The sequence below is a fragment of the Podarcis erhardii genome (genome assembly GCF_964252035.2).
Source record: "Podarcis erhardii genome assembly, chromosome: 17".
Taxonomy (NCBI): Eukaryota; Metazoa; Chordata; class Lepidosauria; order Squamata; family Lacertidae; genus Podarcis; species Podarcis erhardii.
In genome coordinates, this window is record NC_138515.1 from 7,278,070 (window position 1) to 7,299,698 (window position 21,629).

General features: G+C 48.1%; 1 protein-coding gene across 9 annotated transcripts in view; it reads left to right on the forward strand.

The window, feature by feature from the left end:
- The first annotated feature begins 779 nt into the window (after window positions 1-779).
- Window positions 780-21,629, forward strand: part of LOC309332193 (tetratricopeptide repeat protein 39A-like) — a 29,356-nt gene continuing 8,506 nt past the window's right edge. The window contains exons 1-10 of one of the 9 annotated variants that reach the window (XM_081845162.1): window positions 780-1,293; window positions 10,640-10,735; window positions 13,008-13,139; window positions 14,406-14,473; window positions 15,189-15,256; window positions 15,993-16,057; window positions 16,959-17,061; window positions 17,430-17,495; window positions 19,666-19,774; window positions 20,366-20,433. In XM_081845162.1, coding sequence (XP_081701288.1) covers window positions 1,253-1,293; window positions 10,640-10,735; window positions 13,008-13,139; window positions 14,406-14,473; window positions 15,189-15,256; window positions 15,993-16,057; window positions 16,959-17,061; window positions 17,430-17,495; window positions 19,666-19,774; window positions 20,366-20,433 — 816 coding nt within the window. In that variant the 5' untranslated portion in view covers window positions 780-1,252. Of the gene's footprint in view, window positions 1,294-6,004; window positions 6,285-10,636; window positions 10,736-13,007; window positions 13,140-14,405; window positions 14,474-15,188; window positions 15,257-15,992; window positions 16,058-16,958; window positions 17,062-17,429; window positions 17,496-19,665; window positions 19,775-20,365; window positions 20,434-21,629 lie in introns of those variants that run through there. The other 8 variants (XM_081845163.1, XM_081845164.1, XR_014152062.1 and 5 more) reach the window with 8 other exon arrangements.

Here is a 21,629-nt window from a genome sequence, read left to right on the forward strand (position 1 = left end):
CTGTGTGTGTGGTTTGGGAGCTGCACGGTCAGGGGAAAAACAACACTGTCCAGGGTTGTAAAGACTGTGGAGGGAATAACTGGGTGCACTCTTCCCACCTTGGATCAAATCTGTGCTTCCAGGTGCCATAAGAAAGCTGCAGAGATAGTGCGCACCCCGGAAATTATCTCTTTCAGCTTCTGCCTTCTGGAAGAAGGGACAGGGTCATAAAGACTAGGACTAGCCGCATGAGAAACAGTTTCTATCCAAATGTGATTTTGGTTTTAAACACTGTAAGGTAGTCTTTATGTGAGTATATTGTATTCAATTATGGGGTATCAGAGTTTTTAAGGGCTAACCAGGCTGGGATAGCTGGGATAGCAGGCTTGTGGGTTTTTTAATGTCTAATGTAGATTTTTCAATTTCGTTCTACAATAAAGATTATCGTATCGTAAAAATTTGCTGAGTGCTATGAAAAGCGACTTGGGGGGGGGGCGTTGAGCTCCTGTTGCTCGGTCCCAGCTCCTTCCAAGCTAGCAGTTCAAAAGCACGCCACTGCAAGTAGATAAACAGGTAAACGGCGGGAAGGTAAACGGCGTTTCCGTGCGCTGCTCTGGTTTTGGTGTTCCGTTGTGCCAGAAGTGGCTTAGTCATGCTGGCCACATGACTTCGAAAAACTGCGGACAAATGCCGGCTCCCTCGGCCAGTAAAGTGAGATGAGCACCGCAACCCCAGAGTCGTCTGTGACTGGACTTAACCGTCAGGGTTCCTTTACCTTTATGACATGCCAAAAGTGTTGGAGGGTGCAATGAAAAATGTGGGGCTCCGTCAGAAGCTCAGCTGGTCTGGAACCTGGTAAAAGGGCAAGATCAGGGTTTCTTCATGGTATGTGCTTGCAGTATAGGCACAAAACTCCAGGCCAGATTTGAAATGAGCAGGTCTTTTGCTGTATTTTCCTTCGATGCCTCAGTTTCCAACAGCCCTTCAATAGCTCTGCAGAAGACTAAGGGACAGGCTTCTCCCAGAGATCTTGGTGTCTGCTGGCAAACCAAGTAGATGATTGACAGAAGAGGCAGGCCTTCCCCTGGCACAGCTCCCCAGGGATGGCTGGCAGGAGGAGGCACACCCCTGGAATACTGTCGCAGCAGCAAGGCCTTGCTTTGTTGGTTGCTAAGCAACCACCTCTTGAGGCACAGCTGGTGTTGGGAGCTGAGAGGCCAGATTGCCACTGTGAGGATCAAACAACTGGGCCCTTGGCACCTGTGGAAATGCCATGGCAGGAGCCTGGAAGCAATTTAGCTACCAACCCCTGAGGTAATGCCGGTTAGCATCTCACTTAAATCCAAATGTTGGAATTAAATCCACTTCTCTGAGGTGCACACAACTTGCCACCTGTTTTGCACCATATGCTTCTTCATTTCCAGGCAAGGATCTGTGTGGACTTCCTTAACGCTGTTTGTTTTGTTTTTAACGTCTGATTGTGCTTGAAGACCTTGGGAATGACAGAGGCCTGGTTGTTGACAAGAATGGTTTTATGCATGAACGGAAGGGAAGCATAAAGGCAGCTGAAATGTGCCTATTTAGTGGCAGCATCTTTCTCACAGAGCTCTTGAAGTTGCTTGAGAGTTGTAGGATTTCTTCAGTTCAGGGTGGAGTTGGCTGATTCTGGGTCGCAGCCACAGAGCTGAAGCAAATATGCAGACTCTGAACATCTGCAAATAATTTTCTAATTTCACAATGCAGTTTTTCATGAGTTTTAAAGCAGAATTCAAGTATGTGCTTTGCTTTCTTCGTGATTTAGAAGAGGTGCATGTCAGCTATAAATACTGACTAATAAGTAAGTAAAGGTAAAGGGACCCCTGACCATTAGGTCCAGCCTTGACTGACTCTGGGATTGCGGCGCTCATCTCGCTTTATTGGCCGACTAAGAGCAGCACACGGAAACACCGTTTACCTTCCTGCCAGAGTGGTACCTATTTATCTACTTGCTCTTTGACGTGCTTTTGAACTGCTAGGTTGGCAGGAGCAGGGACTGAGCAACGGGAGCTCACCCCGTCGTGGGGATTCGAACTGCCAACCTTCTGATTGACAAGTCCTAGGCTCTGTGGCTTAAACCACAGCGCCACCCGCGTCCCGGACTAATAAGTACTATGGCCTATAAACTATACAATATTATATTCATGCTAGATCTCTGGCTTTCAGATTATCTCTTCTGGGGAACCTTGGCTGCTTTGGGAGTCTTATTGTGGTTTCCCATTTAGAGCAACAGCTGAAGACAATGTAGCCACTCTTATTGTTCTTCCTTTGCAATGTACAACCATGCAATTATTAGGTATATTCTTATGCAAATCCTCAGTTTAGCAGTAGACAGTGGAAAGGACCAGCGTTGGCCCAAGCAAATTGAGTGCACATACCACCCCCGTCAAATCCTTTGCAGTGCAGATGTTAATGTGGGAGATTTTTCCTGAGGATATGCTGTTTTAAAAGCAGAGTGCTTTTTAAATAAGGTAAAGATAAAGGACCCCTAGGTGGTTAAGTCCAGTCAAAGGTGACTAAGGGGTGCAGCACTCATCTTGCTTCAGGCTGAGGGAGCCACTGTTTGTCCACAGACAGCTTTCCAGGTCATGTGGCCAGTATGACTAAACCATTTCTGGCGCAACTGGACACTGTGATGGAAGCCAGAGCACATGGAAACACCATTTTCCTTCCCGCTGCAGTGATACCTATTTCTCTACTTGCACTGGTGTGCTTTCAAAGTGCTAGGTTGGCAGAAGCTGGGACAGAGGAACGGGAACTTACCCCATATTGCGGATTCGAACTGCTGACCTTCTGATCGGCAAGCCCAAGAGGCTGTCATTTAGACCACCCTTTACCTTAAAAAAACAAACACCAGTACTCTCCAGTACTAAAGCCCATTGCTTGCCAACTATCAAATATTGCAAAGTATCAATTGCAGTTATCAAATGTTGAAATCAGATGCCACTGGCTGTCAGGTACGCAGGTATAAAATACCTCGAGAACATTTGGGGGCTTCCTTAGCAGCTAAACAGCTGGAGAATATTTAACAAAAGGGGTGTAGATTTCAGTTCTCTAGGATTCTAGCTACTGCACACAGACACAAGCTCCTATATCTCCAGAGCATCAGAAGATCCCTAATCAGGACCCAAATATTTTACTCAACCTCATATTCTCATGCATTTCCTTAACAAGGACTTTTAATGCTACAAGTTCTTTGTAAATTTTATCATTCCCTTGTTGGTCAGTGCAGCTGCTATTTTAGGGGGCAAGAAAGAATGGAAGCTTTCTGTGTGTGACTTGTGATTTGAGCTTTCTAATGCTAGCTTACTGAACTTTACATCCTAGTACCTCCACAGAACAGAACAGCTTCGAAAGCCAAGTGAAATTGGCCCAACGTTAACAGGGCTTGTAACTGCTCTTCTTAAAGTTTACTGGGTGCTTAAAATAGCTGTTGCCCTGTGGACTTCCCCATACCACATGGCCATTCTTCAAGACTCTGGGCGTTTCCAGAAAGCAGGTTTGGTCACATTTAGTGCAGAAACAGATCAATGAAAGAGGAAATAATAAAGCTACCCTGTTCTTTAAGGCAGATAGCGAATGAAGGGATTCTTTCTATTCCTGAAATTCATCTCAAGGAAGCAATTAAAGTTTTTGAGGCTGATATTTCTTTTGGCGCTAACCAAGGCTAAACAACTGCAGTTTCCCTAGCTGTGAATTCTGCATTGTATATGGCTCTATAGATCCCTTCCCACTCTACTATTCTATGATTCTGGGAGATCTGTCATAAAGGAAGCAACTACTGTAAATCCAAACACACAAAGTCTGCCCCCCCCCCCCAGTTTTTACCTAACCAAAATTAGAACCATCTTGAAAAATGCAGAAAGGCTTCTCTTTCCCAAATAAGACAAACCATTAGCAATGCAAATAGCCTCACTACCAATCAGATTTGTAGCTTTGCACCTCCACCCACCTTTCTGTGTTCCCGTCTTGCTTTTAGTTGTCTTTGCTCAAGTCTCTCTAATAGGTACTGCTGTGGTTGTGTAAGAAGGCTAATTGTTTAATGGAAATCTCATCAATAGCATAGCATAGCAGTATGTGACCCTGTGGAAGTGTGAGTATGATGCTTTTGTTCTCTGCTCCCGTCACCTGGGAACTTTCTATGCTCCAAGTGAGAAAGGGCTGTCTGAGATTCCCCAACAGAAATAATGGCTGCTACAGTACAGCTGCCCTGGTTGGGCAAGCTGTTTATCTAGAAGTGCCAAAAAAGCTATGTATCACCCAGGGGCTCTTGCAGTGTGGCAATGCAATAAGGGTCATTCTTAGACCACTAAGAGTGCTTCTCCACGCTGTCATTATTTTTGGGTGGGATTCAATCACATATTGGCAAATTCAGGATGCACCATTAAAGTGGTTTTCAGCGCTCTTGGCAGCAATGTCTCACTCCACCTGCAAAAATAAAAAAGAAAGCTAAATGTTTGCAGTAAGGAAAGTGACAGGGAACTAACCTACCAGCAAACAAATCAGAATGAATGCTCCAGAAGCAGCCAACATCATCTAACCTCCCCACAGAATCAAGCGAAATGCTCAGGAAACAGGTTGTCTGGAAATGACCATAGTGCAGCTGTTTTGGAGTGGCAGAATGCCTTCATACAGATGGAACTGGTGGTAAAAAGGAGAAGACAATTTGGGTGTAGGCAAAAGTGTTCCCTAAAACAGGAAAATCCCCCATTCTTGGAACATTAATACATTGTAATGCTTAAAATAAGGTATTGGTGGGTTCCAGAGTTGGGGAAGTGATGAGGCCTTTGCTTCTGAGATTCAGCTGGCACTGTTATTGGCTGTTTTCTGAACCCAATGCAACAACAGTCGATCTCATAGCTTTTACTGAGAACTGATCAGTTATGAGCTGAATACTGTGACTGTAGTACTGCTGGCAGTGGAACGTATTCCAAATCATAGGCTGACCACTGTGATTTTACCTGTGTGTATATGCTTTTTCTTTTTGTAATCCAGTCTGGGATTGGAAATTGACTAAGGAGAAGCCGGATAGGTGGGTGGATACTATTTTCTCACCCTCAGTCTTGCCATCTGCGAAAGGGGGATAATAAAGACCTTATCTTCCAGGACTGTTGTAAAGGCTATACCACCAGGATAAATGCATATACCTGGGATGCTTGGAACATGCTTAAAATGTTGCTAGACCCTAAGCAACAATCACCTTACCAACGAAGGTCTGTATAGTTAGAGCTATGGTTTTCCCAGTAGTGATGTATGGAAGTGTGAGCTGGACCATAAAGAAGGCTGATCGCCGAAGAATTGACACTTTTGAATTATGGTGCTGGAGGAAACTCTTGAGAGTCCCATGGACTGCAAGAAGATCAAACCTATCCATTCTGAAGGAAATCAGCCCTGAGTGCTCACTGGAAGGACAGATCGTGAAGCTGAGGCTCCAGTACTTTGGCCACCTGATGAGAAGAGAAGACTCCCTGGAAAAGACCCTGATGTTGGGAAAGATGGAGGGAACAAGAAGAAGGGGACGACAGAGGACAAGATGGTTGGACAGTGTTCTCGAAGCTACTACAAACATGAGTTTGACCAAACTGCGGGAGACAGTGGAAGACAGGAGTGCCTGGCGTGCTCTGGTCCATGGAGTCACAAAGAGTCTGGCAAGGGGTGCTTGTCATTTTCCATAACAAAAGTTGGTGAGTTGTTTCGTAAGTTTTGCACATGGATGCCCAACTCTGAGCACCTTTTCAGTAGACCCTTCTTCCCTTCCCCTCTCTCCATCTGTGTCTTAAAACAATGGGAAGGAACAGCTGGCACAGGCGCACCTGTGGAATATCCGCAGGAGCCCTTCAAAGGAAAGCTTGAAAAGAGACACGAAAACCTGTCTGGTTTGGGGGAGATGTGTGTATTTACATACATACATACATACACACACACATACATTATATTATATGCATGGCTGTGACTTTTGCCTGCCTGCTTTTGGTCCAGACCTCTTGGACGAGGCGATGCCGGGCAGGGGGAGGCGAGAATCCGGCACGGTCCGGGTGGCAGGAAGGGAAGGGCGGAGTTGTCACCTGTGCTCCGCAGCCCAGGTAGGGGATGGGAGGGAGCCACCTGCAGGGCGGAGCCCGGCCGAGCCCGGCCGCTTCGCCTGCGTGTCGCCTGGCATTCCTGAAGGGGCTGCGAGTGCGACTCCTGCTCCCGGCCTGGCAGCTCTCCCGGCATGGCTCTGGAAGGCGGCGGCGGCGGCGGCAGCAGCAGCAGCAGCAGGTAAGGAGGTGAGCGAGGCAGGGAAACCAGCAGCCCTCCTCGCTGCCGGACGGAAAGCGGCTCCATCTCTCCTCCTTTCCTCCCTTATTTCCTTCCTTCCCGCTCCCCCCCCCAAAAAAAACCACCCCCGCTTCCTAGGCGGAGGAGACTTTTAGGGCTCTGACTCGGGGGCACTGCAATGCAGTCTCTCTCCAAGGCAGAGGGCTGGACGGGGGGGGGGTGATCCTGCGAAGAGGGGTGTCCCCCCCCCCGCTTTGGGCTAAAAAATGGGGGGGATGTGCTTTCAACAAGGAGTGGAAAAGGGAGACCAAGCCAGGGTCCCTGGGGTTCAACGGGGGTGGGGGTGGGCATAAGACAGCACTTAACAAATGGAAGGGTTTTTTTGCGGGGGGTGGGGGGGTGGCGAGGGAAGAGATGGGAGATGCAGGGTGTCCCTGGAGTCCTGATGCTCCTGGATGAGGTTCTCCCCAAGGCCTCCTCAGTCATCTCCTCTTCGGTGCCACCAGTTATTTTGCCCTCAACCCCCCCCCCCGCCCGCCACCCTTTGTCTCCCTTATGTTTCCCAGGGCGGCAAGTGTAGGGTTAGGGGGAAGGCGGGTCCTTGTGTGTGACTCTAACTGAGCAGAAAGGCTACGCACATGGACTCACGACAAAGCACACCTCTGAACGCGTGGAGCATAACGCAGGATTTTGTGGCGTGGATTTTGAATCGGGAAGTTCTCAGATTGGGGTGCGGGCAGCATCTTGAACTCTCGTGTTGGCCACAGCCAGTGGAGCCCAGTGGTCAGGGATGATGGGTCTGATATGTCTGCAACTGGGACCTGATTGAGTTGTGGATGATCTTGCATGCGGTTTCGTTCCTTAGGAAGAAATAGCCTCCAGCCGCCTGCAGTGTTTCCTGGGAATACTGAGGGTCAAAACTCAGAGCGATGGGATGTTTGACTTTTCAAAAACCTCTCTGCGGTGTTCCCTCCCATCTGCACCCAAAGTAGAACTTCATATCTATCTATCTATCTATCTATCTATCTATCTATCTATCTATCTATCTATGATCTTAAAATGAAGGTGTCCAAGTCTGAAATCTGAACTTTGCATTTTATAATTTATAATTTGGTTTCTGAAGTGTAAGTTTCCACCTGCAGGTTCATAAGTAAACAGTAGATGCTCAGGGCAGGAGCAGCCCAGGAGATATAGGCCTCTGTGCCTTGTTTGCTTGAGGGCACACAAACATCTGGAGCCCAAATGCAGGACCAAATGGTCCAGGAAGCCAATTATTATGGTGGTCCATTTATAGCCATAGCTGTCAACGTTTCCCTTTTTAAAAGGGAAATTCCCTTATTCTGAATAGGATTCCTTGCAAGAAAAGGGAAAAATTGACTGCTAGGTTTATAGCCCCTCTTATTTCAGTGGGGTTTGTGGGGTAATCATGATTGACATGAAAGGTAAGCTGTTCTGCGACATCCACATTGCAGAGTTAGTGCCTGGGCTGAGATGGCTTCAGGTTAAGTGTGTGAGGTGGCCATTAATGGTTACAGGCCACTGTGACAACTATACTTCAGCCAGGATCTTCCTGACTTGCTATCAGTGTTAGAAACTCAGATATATAAGATAGGGGTCCAGCGGTTCCTTAAACCCACAGTTACAGTCGCCAAAACGGAATGCCTAGTTGCCATTTTGGGGCCAGGCGGCTTCAAAGCCATATTTTTCAATATGATGTTTTGGTTCCTGAAATTCATTCTGACTGCGCAGATAAAATATAATAGAGATTCCCAGGCATGTATCTCAAGATGGTGGAGACGTCAGGCACCATCCTGGAGCCTGAGCATCTTCACTTGGTTGCAAATGGCCGATAGCCAGGTGCAAAATGCGCCTGGCGAATTTCGAATGCTGCTTGCTATATATTAGCTGCTACTCTGCAATTCAGAGCAGTGGCTCCTCATGAATGGCTTTGTGATGGACAGAAGTTCTCTGAGATCTCAGGCAAATCTCTCTCTCTCAGATCCTGATATTTACGATCAGGATTCCTTGGAGTGCTGCAGGCGCACTATCAGGTTGTGTATCTGGTACAATAGCGCTAAGCACCCTCTGCCTGAGAGACCCTTTAGGGTGAGGAACCTGTGACCCTCCAGATGTTGTTAGACTCCAGCTCCCAGCAGCTCTAGCCAGTGTGGCCAATAGTCAAGCATGATGGGAGTTGTAGTCCAGCAACATCTGGAGGGCCACTGGTTCCCCAGTCCTCCTTTAAGTGGACGTCTCTAACTTGAAGATGAAAGGCTCAGCGGTGTAAGCAAAGCATCCTACATTTAATCCCTGGAACCTTCTAGGAAAAGACTCCTGCTTTAAATACTAGAGAGCTGCTATCAGCCCATGTAGATAAAACTGGGTTCGGTGGCCCAGTGCAGCTTGCTATGATAAGCCAGGGATTGAAGCAGGGACCACCAGGGACATAGCCCTGTGGCCAACCCAGTATTTCTGGGACTTGCCCCATCTCCCTCAGAAGACCATCTGGAGTGTCAGCAGGGCATGTCTGGCCTCTGAGGACCCAGGTCCTCGGCCCTGTTTGAACAAGGTGGGGTGGATGTGCTGGCAAAGGCCTTGCCAAGCCTGTGTTTGCTTAGTGTTCAAACTTGGTAACTCTGTGCTTGCTGGAAGGGCTGAGTAAAGTGCGTCAGCTGGGTGGGAGGTTGTTGCTTTCACAAACAGAAACACCAGGCCCTTCTCTTCTAGCCTCTGCGGGAGGGAAGGAAGCAGGAAGCCTTCCCCTGATAGCACGAGACAAATTCTGACTTTCTTAGGCCATCCCTGTTTCCCCTCTCAGTTCAACGAACCCTGTCCTAATACCTCACAGGGTTAATCTGAGGATTAGTTAGATGAGGAAATGGTATTTACGTCTCTCTTTAAAAACATTTTTTTTAAAAAAAACCCTCATCTACGGCTCTATACTGTACACTGAAAAAATAGTCACTCTGGTAACACTCTCCTAGGCAGGTCTTGTCAGAAGTAAAACCCATTTAGTGGAAACCCCACCGTCAGGAGCAGTCTACCTGCTGCTCTCCTCCACCATCACCAGGCACTAAGCACAAAGAAGAGGGCCATTTGCCCAACCACCTCATTCCCAATGCGCCTGATCGGGGGCTGGGTTCTGGACCGCCCCATCCAACCCGCCCCCCCCCCCGTACCTGGTACTTGAGCTCCATGGAGCTGTGGCCTGGTAGAAGCATTCCCTCTACCCGGCCAGCAGCAAGAGGGTGAAGGCAGCATCATGCAGGGTGCGCAGGAGCGGGTGGGCCTCAGTGAGGCCCCTGGGAGGGCCACCAAGAGCAGCAGTGGCAGCTGGAGTGCAGAGCCTGCAGCTGGCAGCATCCTTGGGGTCCTTCCTGTGGCCAGAAGGAGAGTGAAGCTGGACCGCTTCCTTGGAGAGGAAGAGGTGACTGTGCTCAGGAGGGATGCAGGTAGCAGAGGGCACACAGAGCACAGCTCCAGCCTCCCACTAAGAGGGGGTGCCACACATTTTTCTCTCATTTTCAAAATGAGTCAGCTGACTTGTGCGGAACCCAAAAACAAGTCTTGTGCTCTTGTGCAGGACTAAAAGATGGGACATTCTGGAATCCGATCAAACACCAGGATGGCTTCTGTCATTCTGGGATGTCCCAGTTAAAACGGGATGGCTGACTGATATGTATGACACACTGTTATGCCTGTCTGAAGCTGCTGGTGTGAAGTGTGGTTTTGAACCATGGACCTCTTTGGCATACATTGTGGCTGGGGCAACCCAGTCAGATGGGCGGCATACAATTATTATTATTATTATTATTATTATTATTATTATTCATTGTCTCCTTTTAGGGCTGCCCACTTAGACTATGTTTCTCTGTACAGTGGTACCTCGGGTTACAGACGCTTCAGGTTACAGACTCCCCTAACCCAGAAATATTACCTCGGGTTAAGAACTTTGCTTCAGGATGAGAACAGAAATCGGGCGGCGGCACGGCAGCAGCAGGAGGCCCCATTAGCTAAAGTGGTACCTCAGGTTAAGAACAGTTTCAGGTTAAGAACAGACCTCCAGAACAAATTAAGTTCTTAACCTGAGGTACCACTGTAGTAGTATGTCATGCATCACTTAAATCACATGGCTTCCCCCCAAGAATTCTAGGAACTGTAGTTCACCTTCACAGGACTGCAATTCCTGGCCTGCTTTCCAAACTACAGTTCCCAGGCTTCTGGCAAGGGGTGGGGGTGGGGAAGCCATGTGATTCAAATGTGTTCTGAATGTGTGCATTGTGACTATCTTACCAAAGGTCTCATGGGCCATTTCGGGGGAGGCTAACTGAGCTCTCTTTTTCTGCACCTTCCTTCTCAGCAGCAGCTCCCTGGAGGCTGCCCTGGCCGAGTGCACAGAAGCACTGAACTGCTTCCTGAAAAACCAGTTCAGTGAGAGCTTGGAGATGCTGCAACCCAGGTGAGTGGGGAAAGGGCCTGATCCAGTCACCTTTGTGGAAAGTGGGGGACGGGGGGACACATCAGACCCAGGGCTTCCCTCTCCTCCCCAATAAACAGTTGAACCTTCCTCCAGCACTCCTTCCCTGGAGCACCTGACTGGCCTTTGGTGTGTAACCAAAACAAATTGGTAAGGTGGAACGAAGGGAGTCTATGGGTAGTGAGACCAAGTGGCCTTGAAGGAGAATTTGATTTGTGCACTTTGTTATTGTCAGTGGCGTAGCATGGGGGGTGCAGGGGGGGCCGTCCACACCGGTCGCAACATCTGGGGCTAGGGCAAATCCACGGGTTAGGGGGCGCAAATTACTTGCCTTGCCCCGGGTGCTGACAACCCAAGCTACGCCACTGGTTATTGTTTCAAACTTTGTAGTCATTTCTGGCTGGAACGGGGTGTGTGGTTATGCTAAGAAGGATGTGAACCAATCCATAATAGTAGCGATAGTGTTGTTGTTGTTTAGTCGTTTAGTGGTGTCCGACTCTTTGTGACCCCCTGGACCAGAGCACGCCAGGCACTCCTGTCTTCCACTGCCTCCCGCAGTTTGGTCAAACTCATGTTTGTAGCTTCGAGAACACTGTCCAACCATCTCGTCCTCTGTCGTTCCCTTCTCCTTGTGCCCTCCATCTTTTCCAACATCAGGGTCTTTTCCAGGGAGTATTCTCTTCTCCTGAGGTGGCCAAAGTATTGGAGTCTCAGCTTCAGGATCTGTCTTTCCAGTGAGCACTCAGGGCTGATTTCCTTCAGAATGGATAGGTTTGATCTTCTTGCAGTCCATGGGACTCTCAGGAGTCTCCTCCAGTAGCGATAGTAGCAATATTTTAAAACAGCAACACAGTGGAACAGCAACTATTGGAGGGAGGGAGACCAGAAGCAACCCTGAGACTCCCTTCCCCCCGTATAGGGTCGTATATAAATTTAATAAGCAACAACAGCAGCAGCAGCAGCAGCAGCAGCAACAGACGTAGCTCTGCACCACCTCATGCAGGGTGCAGCGAATCGTAAGAGCAGGCGTCAGCAAAAATCACGATGCAGGAAAAACTGTGAAGCCAGCCAATGTCTCCATGTACTGTAGCTCCATCCTTATTTCAGATACTGTGATATATTGGTATATTGCGATGCTTAGCTGGTGATATATCACATGATGCTGAAAACCAGATATCGCCCAGCCCTAATCTAGTTCTAGTTTAGTGATGTGGTATAGAAGAGGACAGTGACCTGGAAATTACCTGGAAATGTAAAACAAAAAATTATAATCCCAAATGGGAGAATCCGCTTACTCCAACTTTTGTGGTGGTGCTTGGAGTACCAGAGCACAGTCCAACATTTAGCATTCTGGAGGGATTGCAAACCCCATATATTAATGACCTTTGGAAATTGAGACAAACGCCTCAGCCATGGCATGTGACTTTTATTGGTTGGCTACAGAAATATGTATTTAATGCGGTCTGCCGAATCTGTGGAGTTCATTGCCGTGGTTTAAATGTTTTGTGTGTGCGTGTGCAATTTGCTTTTTGTTTAAAGAAAGCAGTATGCAAATACCTTTAATGGTAAGCACCCCGTGCAAGTTAGAAGATGGAGTTTTCACCTTTTGTGCACGCTGGAAAAGAAATGCGAACAAAACGCAAAGCCCTCCGTGTGTGTGGGAGGTTGCTCCTGTCTTTGCCAGCAAAAGCAGAGGAAGAAAAATAGATGAAAAGGAGAGCTCTGCTTTTCCTAAAAGCAGAAGAATGCCATTGAATATTGTTGTTCAAGCCTCTCCCTGTCTTAGGTGCATGCTATTATTCTCACAAAGCTTGATTTGTAACTTCATTAAGTATGTGGATTTCTAGCAGTGGCTTCAAAGAAATTAGACTGGTTCAAATCCTGGTTCATGGGTTCAACTCAGCAGGTAGCTGGGCTATGTGGATTCAACCCCAGCAGAGTCTAAGTTGGGCAGAGGACATTCCAAAATCTTCAAGTGTTGACCCTTCTCCTTTTTATAACTTAATGAATTGTGATCAGGAATGTGACCATCTCTTTCTTTGTTTTTTATAGTGCTGGGCATTGATTTTCAGGTGCATAAGGGTGAAATTCAAATGTCTCGCCCACCCATCCCACATCCTTTTGTGGGCAAATATGAGAAACATGGAGGAAGCAATACAACCCTCCCTAGCTGTTGCCATCACTAATTTAAAAAACAACAACCCTATATTGCCTGCAACTACACCTGCTTCCTTTTTCTGATCCCTTTCAACAGGGCCAAAGAGAGCATGTACCATGCCTTAATCTATGCCACCATTCTGGAAATGCAAGCCATGATGACCTTTGAGCACGATGACATTGTTCATGCTGGACACACTATGAAAGAGGCACAGGAAATCTGCCAGAGGTGGGGACAGCCTGGGGGAGCTTTTGGGGCGGGGAATAAGGCCTGTTTCTGTAGGGCACCTCTGAAGGGGTGTCTGGTCATGTTAGTAGCTTCTAAATAGGGGGGGTGTGTGCTCTCGCCCAAAACCTCACCTGGCTGCATCACTTGTGAGTGGGTACAGTGGTACCTTGGTTCTCAAACTTAATCCATTTTGGGAATCTGTTTGACTCCAGAAACCATTTGAAAACCAGGGCGTGGCTTCTGATTGGCTGCAGGGGGCTTCCTGCACAAATTAGCTATTCTTTCCACCTCTCCTCTAACCCCTCCCCCCCATTCAATTCACCCTCTATTAAAAACCATTTCTTATGAGGCAATAATCAATATTTATATTTATGGACTGGTCGCAGGTGGCTCTGTGGGTTAAACCACTGAGCCTAGGACTTGCCGATCAGAAGGTCGGCAGTTCGAATCCCCGTGACAGGGTGAGCTCCCGTTGTTCGGTCCCTGCTCCTGCCAACCTAGCAGTTTGAAAGCACGTCAAAGTGCAAGTAGATAAATAGGTACCGCTCCGGCAGGAAGGTAAACGGCATTTCCGTGCGCTGCTCTGGTTTGCCAGAAGCGGCTTAGTCATGCTGGCCACATGACCCGGAAGCTGTACACCAGCTCCCTCAGCCAATAAAGCGAGATGAGCACTGGAATTCCAGAGTCGTCCGTGACTGGACCTAATGGTCAGGGGTCCCTTTACCTTTACCTATATTTATGGACATATTTTTTAGCCAGTTTTGCGCCCCCACATTGCCTGCACCCCTGGCGGGGCCCCACCTCACCGCCCTCTAGTTACAGCCCTGCCTGCACTCAAGCAGAAGCTGCGTCGGATATTCAGCTTCCGAAAAACGCCACAAACCGGAGCACTTACTTCTGGGTTTGCGGCGTTCGGGAACCGATTTGTTCGACAGCTAAGCCGTTCAGGAACCAAGGTACCGCTGTATTTTGTTTTCTCCTCCTGACCCAAGTCAGGATTCAATACTACTAAGGCCAGCTGCTCACAGGGAGAAGGAAGTCTTATACCCTTCTGAGTTGTTTCTTTAAGCACCATTCTCTTCCTCAATTTGAAAATGGGTCTTAAGGGGTAAGTGGGAGTTGTTGGGTGGGCATAGGCTCAGGGAATGGGATGGGAGAGGTGTTGGTGGTGACAGCCCAAAGAGGACGCCCAGCTTGCATTCTCTGGGGGTTGGGATGGAGGAAGTGGAACCTAACTATGCATCCCTTTTGGGGTTCCTCTGGTAGGTTTCGGAGGAAAAGCACGGTGACCGGATCCTTCTCCAGTCGGCTAGGCGGAGATTCCTGTACTGAAGGTGAGAAGAGTTGTGGGGCTCAAGACCACTGCATTTTTTTCAGTCTATGAGGGGTCGGGAAAGCTAATGTTTGTGCACTAGCCAGAGACATCTGGAGGCAGGTCAGACTACAGTCGTACCTCATGTTACGTCAGCTTCATGTTATGTTCTTTCAGGTTATGTCCCGCAGCGACCTGGAAGTACCGGAAAGAGTTACTTCCAGGTTTTGCCGCATGCGCAGAAGTGCAAAATGATGTCTCGCGCATGCGCAGAAGCAGCGAATTGCAACCCACACATGCGCAGATGTGCCACTGTGGGTTGCATTCTTTTCATGTTGCAAATGGGCCTCTGGAACGAATCCCGTTCGCAACCAGAGGTACCACTGTATATGGATCTTGGATCCAGTACAGAAATCCTTACATTGCCTTCTCTGGCTCGTCTTGATGTAGGCACAGGGTAGCTTCTGGAAAGGAATAAATATAAGGTGTGCAATGTCTGGAGGTTCCCCCTGACTTTTGGGGCAGGGAATCTTCATTATTGGCTGATGTGCTGCAAATAAGTAAATAGTCCAGGCTTCGAGACGTGCGCAAGACAGAGATCCAGGGTATTTTTTCTTTGGTGCTGCTGTTTCCAGTGGGTGGATGTGAATGTTTAAGAGTTGAACAGAGGAGGACATGGTAAGCCTGCTTAGGAATGACACATGTCTTCCCTGAACCTGTTCCTTTCCCCATTGCAGAGGAGCTGCATGCAGAAGTGTGCTACGCAGAATGCTTGCTGCACCGGGCTGCCCTCACCTTCCTGCAGGTAAGGGGAGCTTCTTTCCACTGCAGGGCACAGGCCACCAGGGCAGCAGTCTTCAAGTGGTGGGGCAGGACCCCTTGGCAGGAGGTGTCCCAGTGAGAGAGGTCTTGCAGCAGGTGGAGTCAGAGGCATTTTCCTTCCTGCAGCAGAGATTTAGCATTGTAGCCACTCACACTTCTATGTTAACTTTGTTGTCCAGGTAAACAGCCACTTTTCTTCCTCCTTTCTCTGATGGGTTGGATTTCAGGAGGCAAATGTCTCTGGTCCACCTTTAATTGCAATATATATTTAGTGCCCCAATCCAGAGATTCATATGTAACACAAGCCACAGACCGCATGCAAGGATTCTGTATGCTGCCTTATGGGGAAGCCAGGCAAGAGCCGGCCAACATGGAGCAATTCCCCTTCCAATTAGCTTCCACTATCCATCCCTGCAGCCTTCCTGATTCTGTTGGACTCCCAGCAGCCCCAGTCAGCATGCCTGGCCAATGGTCAGGGATGATCAGAGCGGTCTTCCAACAACATCCGGAGGACCACAGCTTCCCCATTCCAATCCCTGCCAAGCTGGGGACCAATGTGCCCAGGCACCCACTGCTTGTGCCTTCCCTTTACAGTGGCGACCTGCAATGGATACTTGCATTCAGCTGTCCTGGTGGCATCACACAGACACATCAGACTTAAGGAGCTGAGTTATCTTCCTTAAGCTGGGGACTTTTCAAAATTCCTTTTCTTCTTTCAGGATGAAAATATGGTGAATTTCATAAAAGGAGGAATCAAGGTGCGTAGCAGCTACCTCATCTACAGGTGAGTTGTGGTGACAGCTGGCAGGGGCTGGAACAGCAGAGCAGTATTGAATCGCAGGTAGCACAAAGTTGGGAATGAGAAGCAGCACCAGGGAAGGGTGTGAGATGAAGAAGAGGGGGCAGGACAACTGGATTCCATGCCAGGTTCAGGAAGGGAGAAGTTTCTGGGACAATCTGCGCATGCAGAGAAATTCAGCTGATACAGAATCCCTGCACCATAATCTTTCCGTTGGTTTGCTAGGGGGGGGTGTGTGTGTAAGAAATATTCACTCCCCCCTCCATTTGAGCCTGAAATGGTACAGTCCCAAGAACATGTGATTTATCTTTGTGCTGTACGTCAGCAGAGGAATGTGTGTGAGAAAAGTCTGAGATGTAGCTACTGCTCCAGCATGCATCCCACATAGTGTCAGGAAACCACTCCCAGCTTTGGGATGCTTACACATGAGAAACTGTCTGTATCTGAGAGGAGAGGAAAGAAATGTCCACTTGCCCACTTACTCGCCAGATTAGCAATGCACGGAAATGGCCACAAGTGTCATGTACATCTCTGGAAAACTGGGACAGCAATATCGGCGGCCATCCAGGACATGACTGCTTTGTTTGACAAGCATTTTCTAGACTGACCATTCCTGAAATGTGTGTTGGATGTTTGAATCCAGAACATAGTCCTTTGCCTTAAAGCAATTTTGTGGGGAAGGGGGGCGGGCGGGAAGGAATTTCATTTCCTATTCACTCGTATCCCCTGTCACAACAATGAAGTATCTTCAAACTCTGCGGCTCAAGGTCAGGGTGGGAGTGGTCTAGTGGTTAGGAAAACTGTGAGCTCGGATGCCTGGGTTCCATGCTTCACTCCTGGTAGGTGAAGGTGCAATGGGGTTTTCTAAACCTTCTTACATTTGCAGGGAGCTCAACAGCTTCATCCAGCCCAATCAGTTGCCATCGAGTTCTCCTTCTCGCGCCCATCTGGAGGGAGGAGTTGCGCTGGGCATTGGTGCCTTCAACTTGGTGAGTCTGCATGCGCTTCCCCAGCGGTTATAAGGACAGAAACTGAGTTACAAGCAGCAGCCCATTGGGGTTAGTCATTTTTGTCTCTCCTCTCCTTCCCTCTGAAGGGAGTAGCTTCTCTGTAGTTGTTGCTGGGCTGCAGCTCCCAACATTCCTGGCCACTGGCCAAGCTGGCAGGGGCTGGTGGAAGTTGGGAGTCCTAATAACATCAGGAAGGGACCACACTGTCTGCTTCTGATGTGTCCATTTGCAAGTGGATCACACTCGAAAAGTGGAGCTTTCCACTGCTGAAGAAGTATGAAGTCTAAGAGGAGATTTTCTCCCCACAAGTGTCCGTTGCCATTCATGTCAATGTCTTCCTTCCACAGACGCTCTCCCTTTTCCCACCCCGGATCCTGAGACTTCTGGAATTTGCAGGGTTTTCAGGGGACAAGGTACGACTGCCTGCCTGCCTGTGTGTGTGTTTGAAGAGGCAGAATGTGGTCTGCTTACTTCTAGATATAAATGCTGTCATTTACCTATCTAGCTCTGTATATCTACTTTGATGGGTAGCATCTGTCTGCAACCTGGGGCAGAGAAAGCTCTTTGTAGACCAGGGGCCAGCAATTTTTTTCAGCAGGGGCCCAGTCCACTGTCCCTCAGACCTTGTGAGGGGCCGGACTATATTTTGGAAAAAAGAGAGAGAAAATGAACAAATTCCTATGCCTCACAAATAACCCAGAGATGCCTTTTAAATAAAAGGACACATTCTACTCATTTAAAAACACACTGATTCCCGGACTGTCCGCGGGCCAGATTTAGAAGGTGATTGGGCCAGATCCATCCCTCGTGCCTTAGTTTGCCTACCCATGGTGTAGACCAGGCACGTCCTCCAACAGGTAGATTGTGATCTACTGGTAGATCACTGGACATCTGTGGTGGATCACTGGCTCCCCCCAAAGAAGCCCATAAAAAGAAGCTCCACAACAACTTTGACCTGAACCCCTAAAAACAGGGCTTTCCTTCCTAAAAATGCTCAACAACTTTGACCTGAACCCAAAAAAGGGGGTAGATCACTGCCTGTTTTTAACTCTGTGAGTAGATCGCAGTCTATTGGGAGCTGGCCACCCCTGGTGTAGACAATACCATCCAGATATTGTTGGACTAAAAGTCCCATCATCCCTGGCCATTGGCTGGCTGGGATTGACAGGAGCTGTGTCTGACATCTGGAGGCTACCTCATTTGCCTAATCCAAACCTACAAAGTTGGTGGGCCTGACCTGAACCTTTCCATGTTTTTAGAGGTGTCACTGAAGCCGTGTGTGGTCTGACAGGTGCATCTAAGGACTTGGATCTAGAATGCTTTCTATTCATAGTTCTTGTACACACTCAGGACATGCAAGACCTGGATCAGGTGGACTGGCAAATAACACCCAAATCCTGCAGCTGCAGACCCTCCCAAGTGTCCCTATTTTCCAGGGACAGTTCCAGATTTACAGAAGCCGTCCCAGTTTCTGATCTTCCTATTTTCATCAGAGAAATGTTGGGAAATATAGAGTTATCTGACCCCTGAGCCATCTGAAGGCAGCCCTGTATAGGGATTTTAAAAAATGTTTAATGTTTTATTATGTTTTTATATTATGTTGGAAGCTGCTCAGAGTGGCTGGGGCAACCCAGTAGGATGGGTGGGGTATAAATAGTAAAACAACAACAACAACAACAACACAACAGTTATTATTATTATCAACATTAACATTTTAAAAAGTTTGTTTATTTATACTTTTCAAGTTTATACATTTCACTAATTTTTTACATTTCACTAATTTTACAATCATATTGACATTTCAAAACTTGACTTCCTTCCCCCTCTTTCTGCAGTTCCTTAAATTTATTTTTTATATCTTCTGCATATCCAAAGTAACTTAATTTGCTCATTTATAAATCATCTTTAAATATATACTCTTATAAAACTGCAGGTTATTACAATAATCCTGCCAATGTTTTTATCTGTTTATAATTTAGCTGTAAATATTCAATAGACCATTTCCATTATTTTATAATAAAAAATTGTTAACTTGATTTAATATTATTCTGGTATGTTTCGCCATTTCTGCGTATTCCATAAGTTTTTGTATCCATTCTTCCTTTTCTGGGACTTCTGCTTTTTTCCATTTGGGGGCAAGTAACATTCTTGCCGCTGTAGTTGCATACATGAATAAGTTCCTATACATTTTAGGTACCCAGAACTACCTGTTATTGTTATCATCATTGATAACAACCCTATAGTCATCGGAGAAATGTTGGAGGCTATGTACTTGCCGCCTCAAGCCATTACTTCCAGTCCAGAGACACAGACAATGCCCTGATGGTCTTTAAGGCTATCTATTGTGTGCTGTTTCGTCCCTCATGCTGGGATGGGTGCTGATGTGTTTGTAGTAGGCCTCTGCACCAGCTTGTTCTTTGATTAGCTGAGTATTTCCTGGGGAATTATTCTGGTGAATCCGGAGACCTTTGCTGAATGGAACTCTCACATGGCTGATCTTTGTTGCGTTTACCTACAAAGAGCTGTTCCCTCCGACTCTCTCTCTCAACCCCCACCTTATTTTTATTTCTTCTTCCCCACCAGGATTACGGCCTGCAGCAGCTGCATCAGGGGGCCACCACAGCCAACCTGCGGGCTTTGCTTTGTACAATGTTGCTCCTCTGCTACTACACCTTTCTTACCTTCGTCTTAGGTAAAGTCTTCTCTCCACCTTTGGGAAGCAGAATAGAAAATGGTGGCCTATAACTGGGTTGGCAACAGTAAGGCTGGGAAACTGGGGCCCCTTTTCCCCATTTGGAGGCTTTTATTCCATGACCTGCTTAGGGTCAGTCCTTCGGCTCAGTATCTGCTCAGATGTAACGTCTCCTGCCACAACTGGCTTATGCCACTTCATTGGGGTCTATGCAAATTCTTCTGATTACAGAAGTTGGTTTGTGGGGGGAAATGAAGGAGGGCCCTGAGGCGGGTGAGAGGAGGGAGGGAGGGTGCAGAATTCGAATTCAAATCCTTCTGATATTGACTGAACTGAACTGGGCTGGAGATGTGTTGTGGTTAAGTATGAGCTGCGAGTTTCCTTTCAGCCATGAGCTTGCTAGAGTTGGCCTTAACAGCTTGAAATTACCAAATGGGAGAGAGGTGTCTCCCCTGGGACACTCCAAGAGAATCTGGAGCAAATCTTTTGGTGGTGCAAAATATTGTGACCTTGCTCTGCTTAGGGACATCAGGGGAGAGGGTGCCCTTTGGGAAGATGCTTAACGCCACCCCCTTTCTGTGCTCCCACCAGGGATTGGTGAAGACAATTTTACAGAGGCTGAGGCCCTTCTGAGTCCGTACCTCGCCCGCTACCCTAAGGTAAGGCACCGTGCGGATGATTTGCAAAGTGCTGCAGGCTTTACAGGCACTCACCTGATACCTGTGCAGTTACCTGTACTCCTTACTGGAGAGCTATAAAGAAGACCCCTTGCCTAATGTTCCTAAGAGGGACCAGTTAGGCTTTACCTACCCCACTTTGAGGCAGTGGTGTGGTGCTTAAATTACAGTGGGGCTGGGGCACAATTCCCTTTTGCGTCAGCCCCCTTAGCTACTATTTCCAGAAGGCTAGAAAGCGACCTGTGAATTGGCTAAAGTTGAGTGTGGTGGTGGAGCTGGTGGCTTTTATTAAGGACTCCCCTCCTTTCCCCCCCCCCCCAAATTGGAGCACTTCTGCAGCAAACAGCATGCCTTCTGGTTCAGGGTTTTTGCCATATTAAGATTGCGCTCTTTTTCTCTCTTCCCATCCCTGTCTCTGTGCCCCGTGTCTTTTTCAAGACTCAGGCCGACTCTGCATAAGCAGCGGAATGGATTGGTAGAATGGACTGTGCCATTTCGGACCGCAGGTGGGGGATCTTTTTTGTTTTTTGTTTCCCTCCCCTAAATTCTCCCTTGGATATACGTCTCCTTGTAGGCAGAAACCTAGCACACCAGGGAGGGAAATGGGATTAGAACATTTGCCCGCAATGGGCTGGCTTTCTTCTTGAAATGCATTCAGATAAATGGGATGCATTCTAAAACGGCCCCCGCAGTCTAAAGCGGCTGCTTCCCACCTTTGAGACTCTACCACATCATTCTGCTGCATGTGCAGACCAGGCCGGCACCCTCTGTTGTGACTGGGGAGGGGTGGGAGTGGGGGTTTCAATCTCTTGGATTTCTGCTACTAGGCTTTGCAGGAGCCCCTTTGCCTGGGGCGGCATTTGTGCCCTACTCTGGTGTTGCGCAAGGCGGATCCAAAGCACCAGGCATGGTGTGCTTAGAGTTGGGTGGCGGTCTCTCACAACTGCCCCGCCTTTTGACTGCTGCGTTGAGGGAGAAACCTAACCTTCTCAGCCTCAGAAGGCCTCAGGGTCTTAAGACCATGGTCCTAGGCCCTCAGAGATGCTGTAGGAAACACTTGGCGGGTTCTTCTCTCCCCTTATAAGTGGGTTGACCAATGGGGGCTCTGGAGTCTTAGGCCACGTTCTCCTGCCACCACCACCTCTGAACAGGTTGCAGGTGCCCTCAGAGGCTGGGTC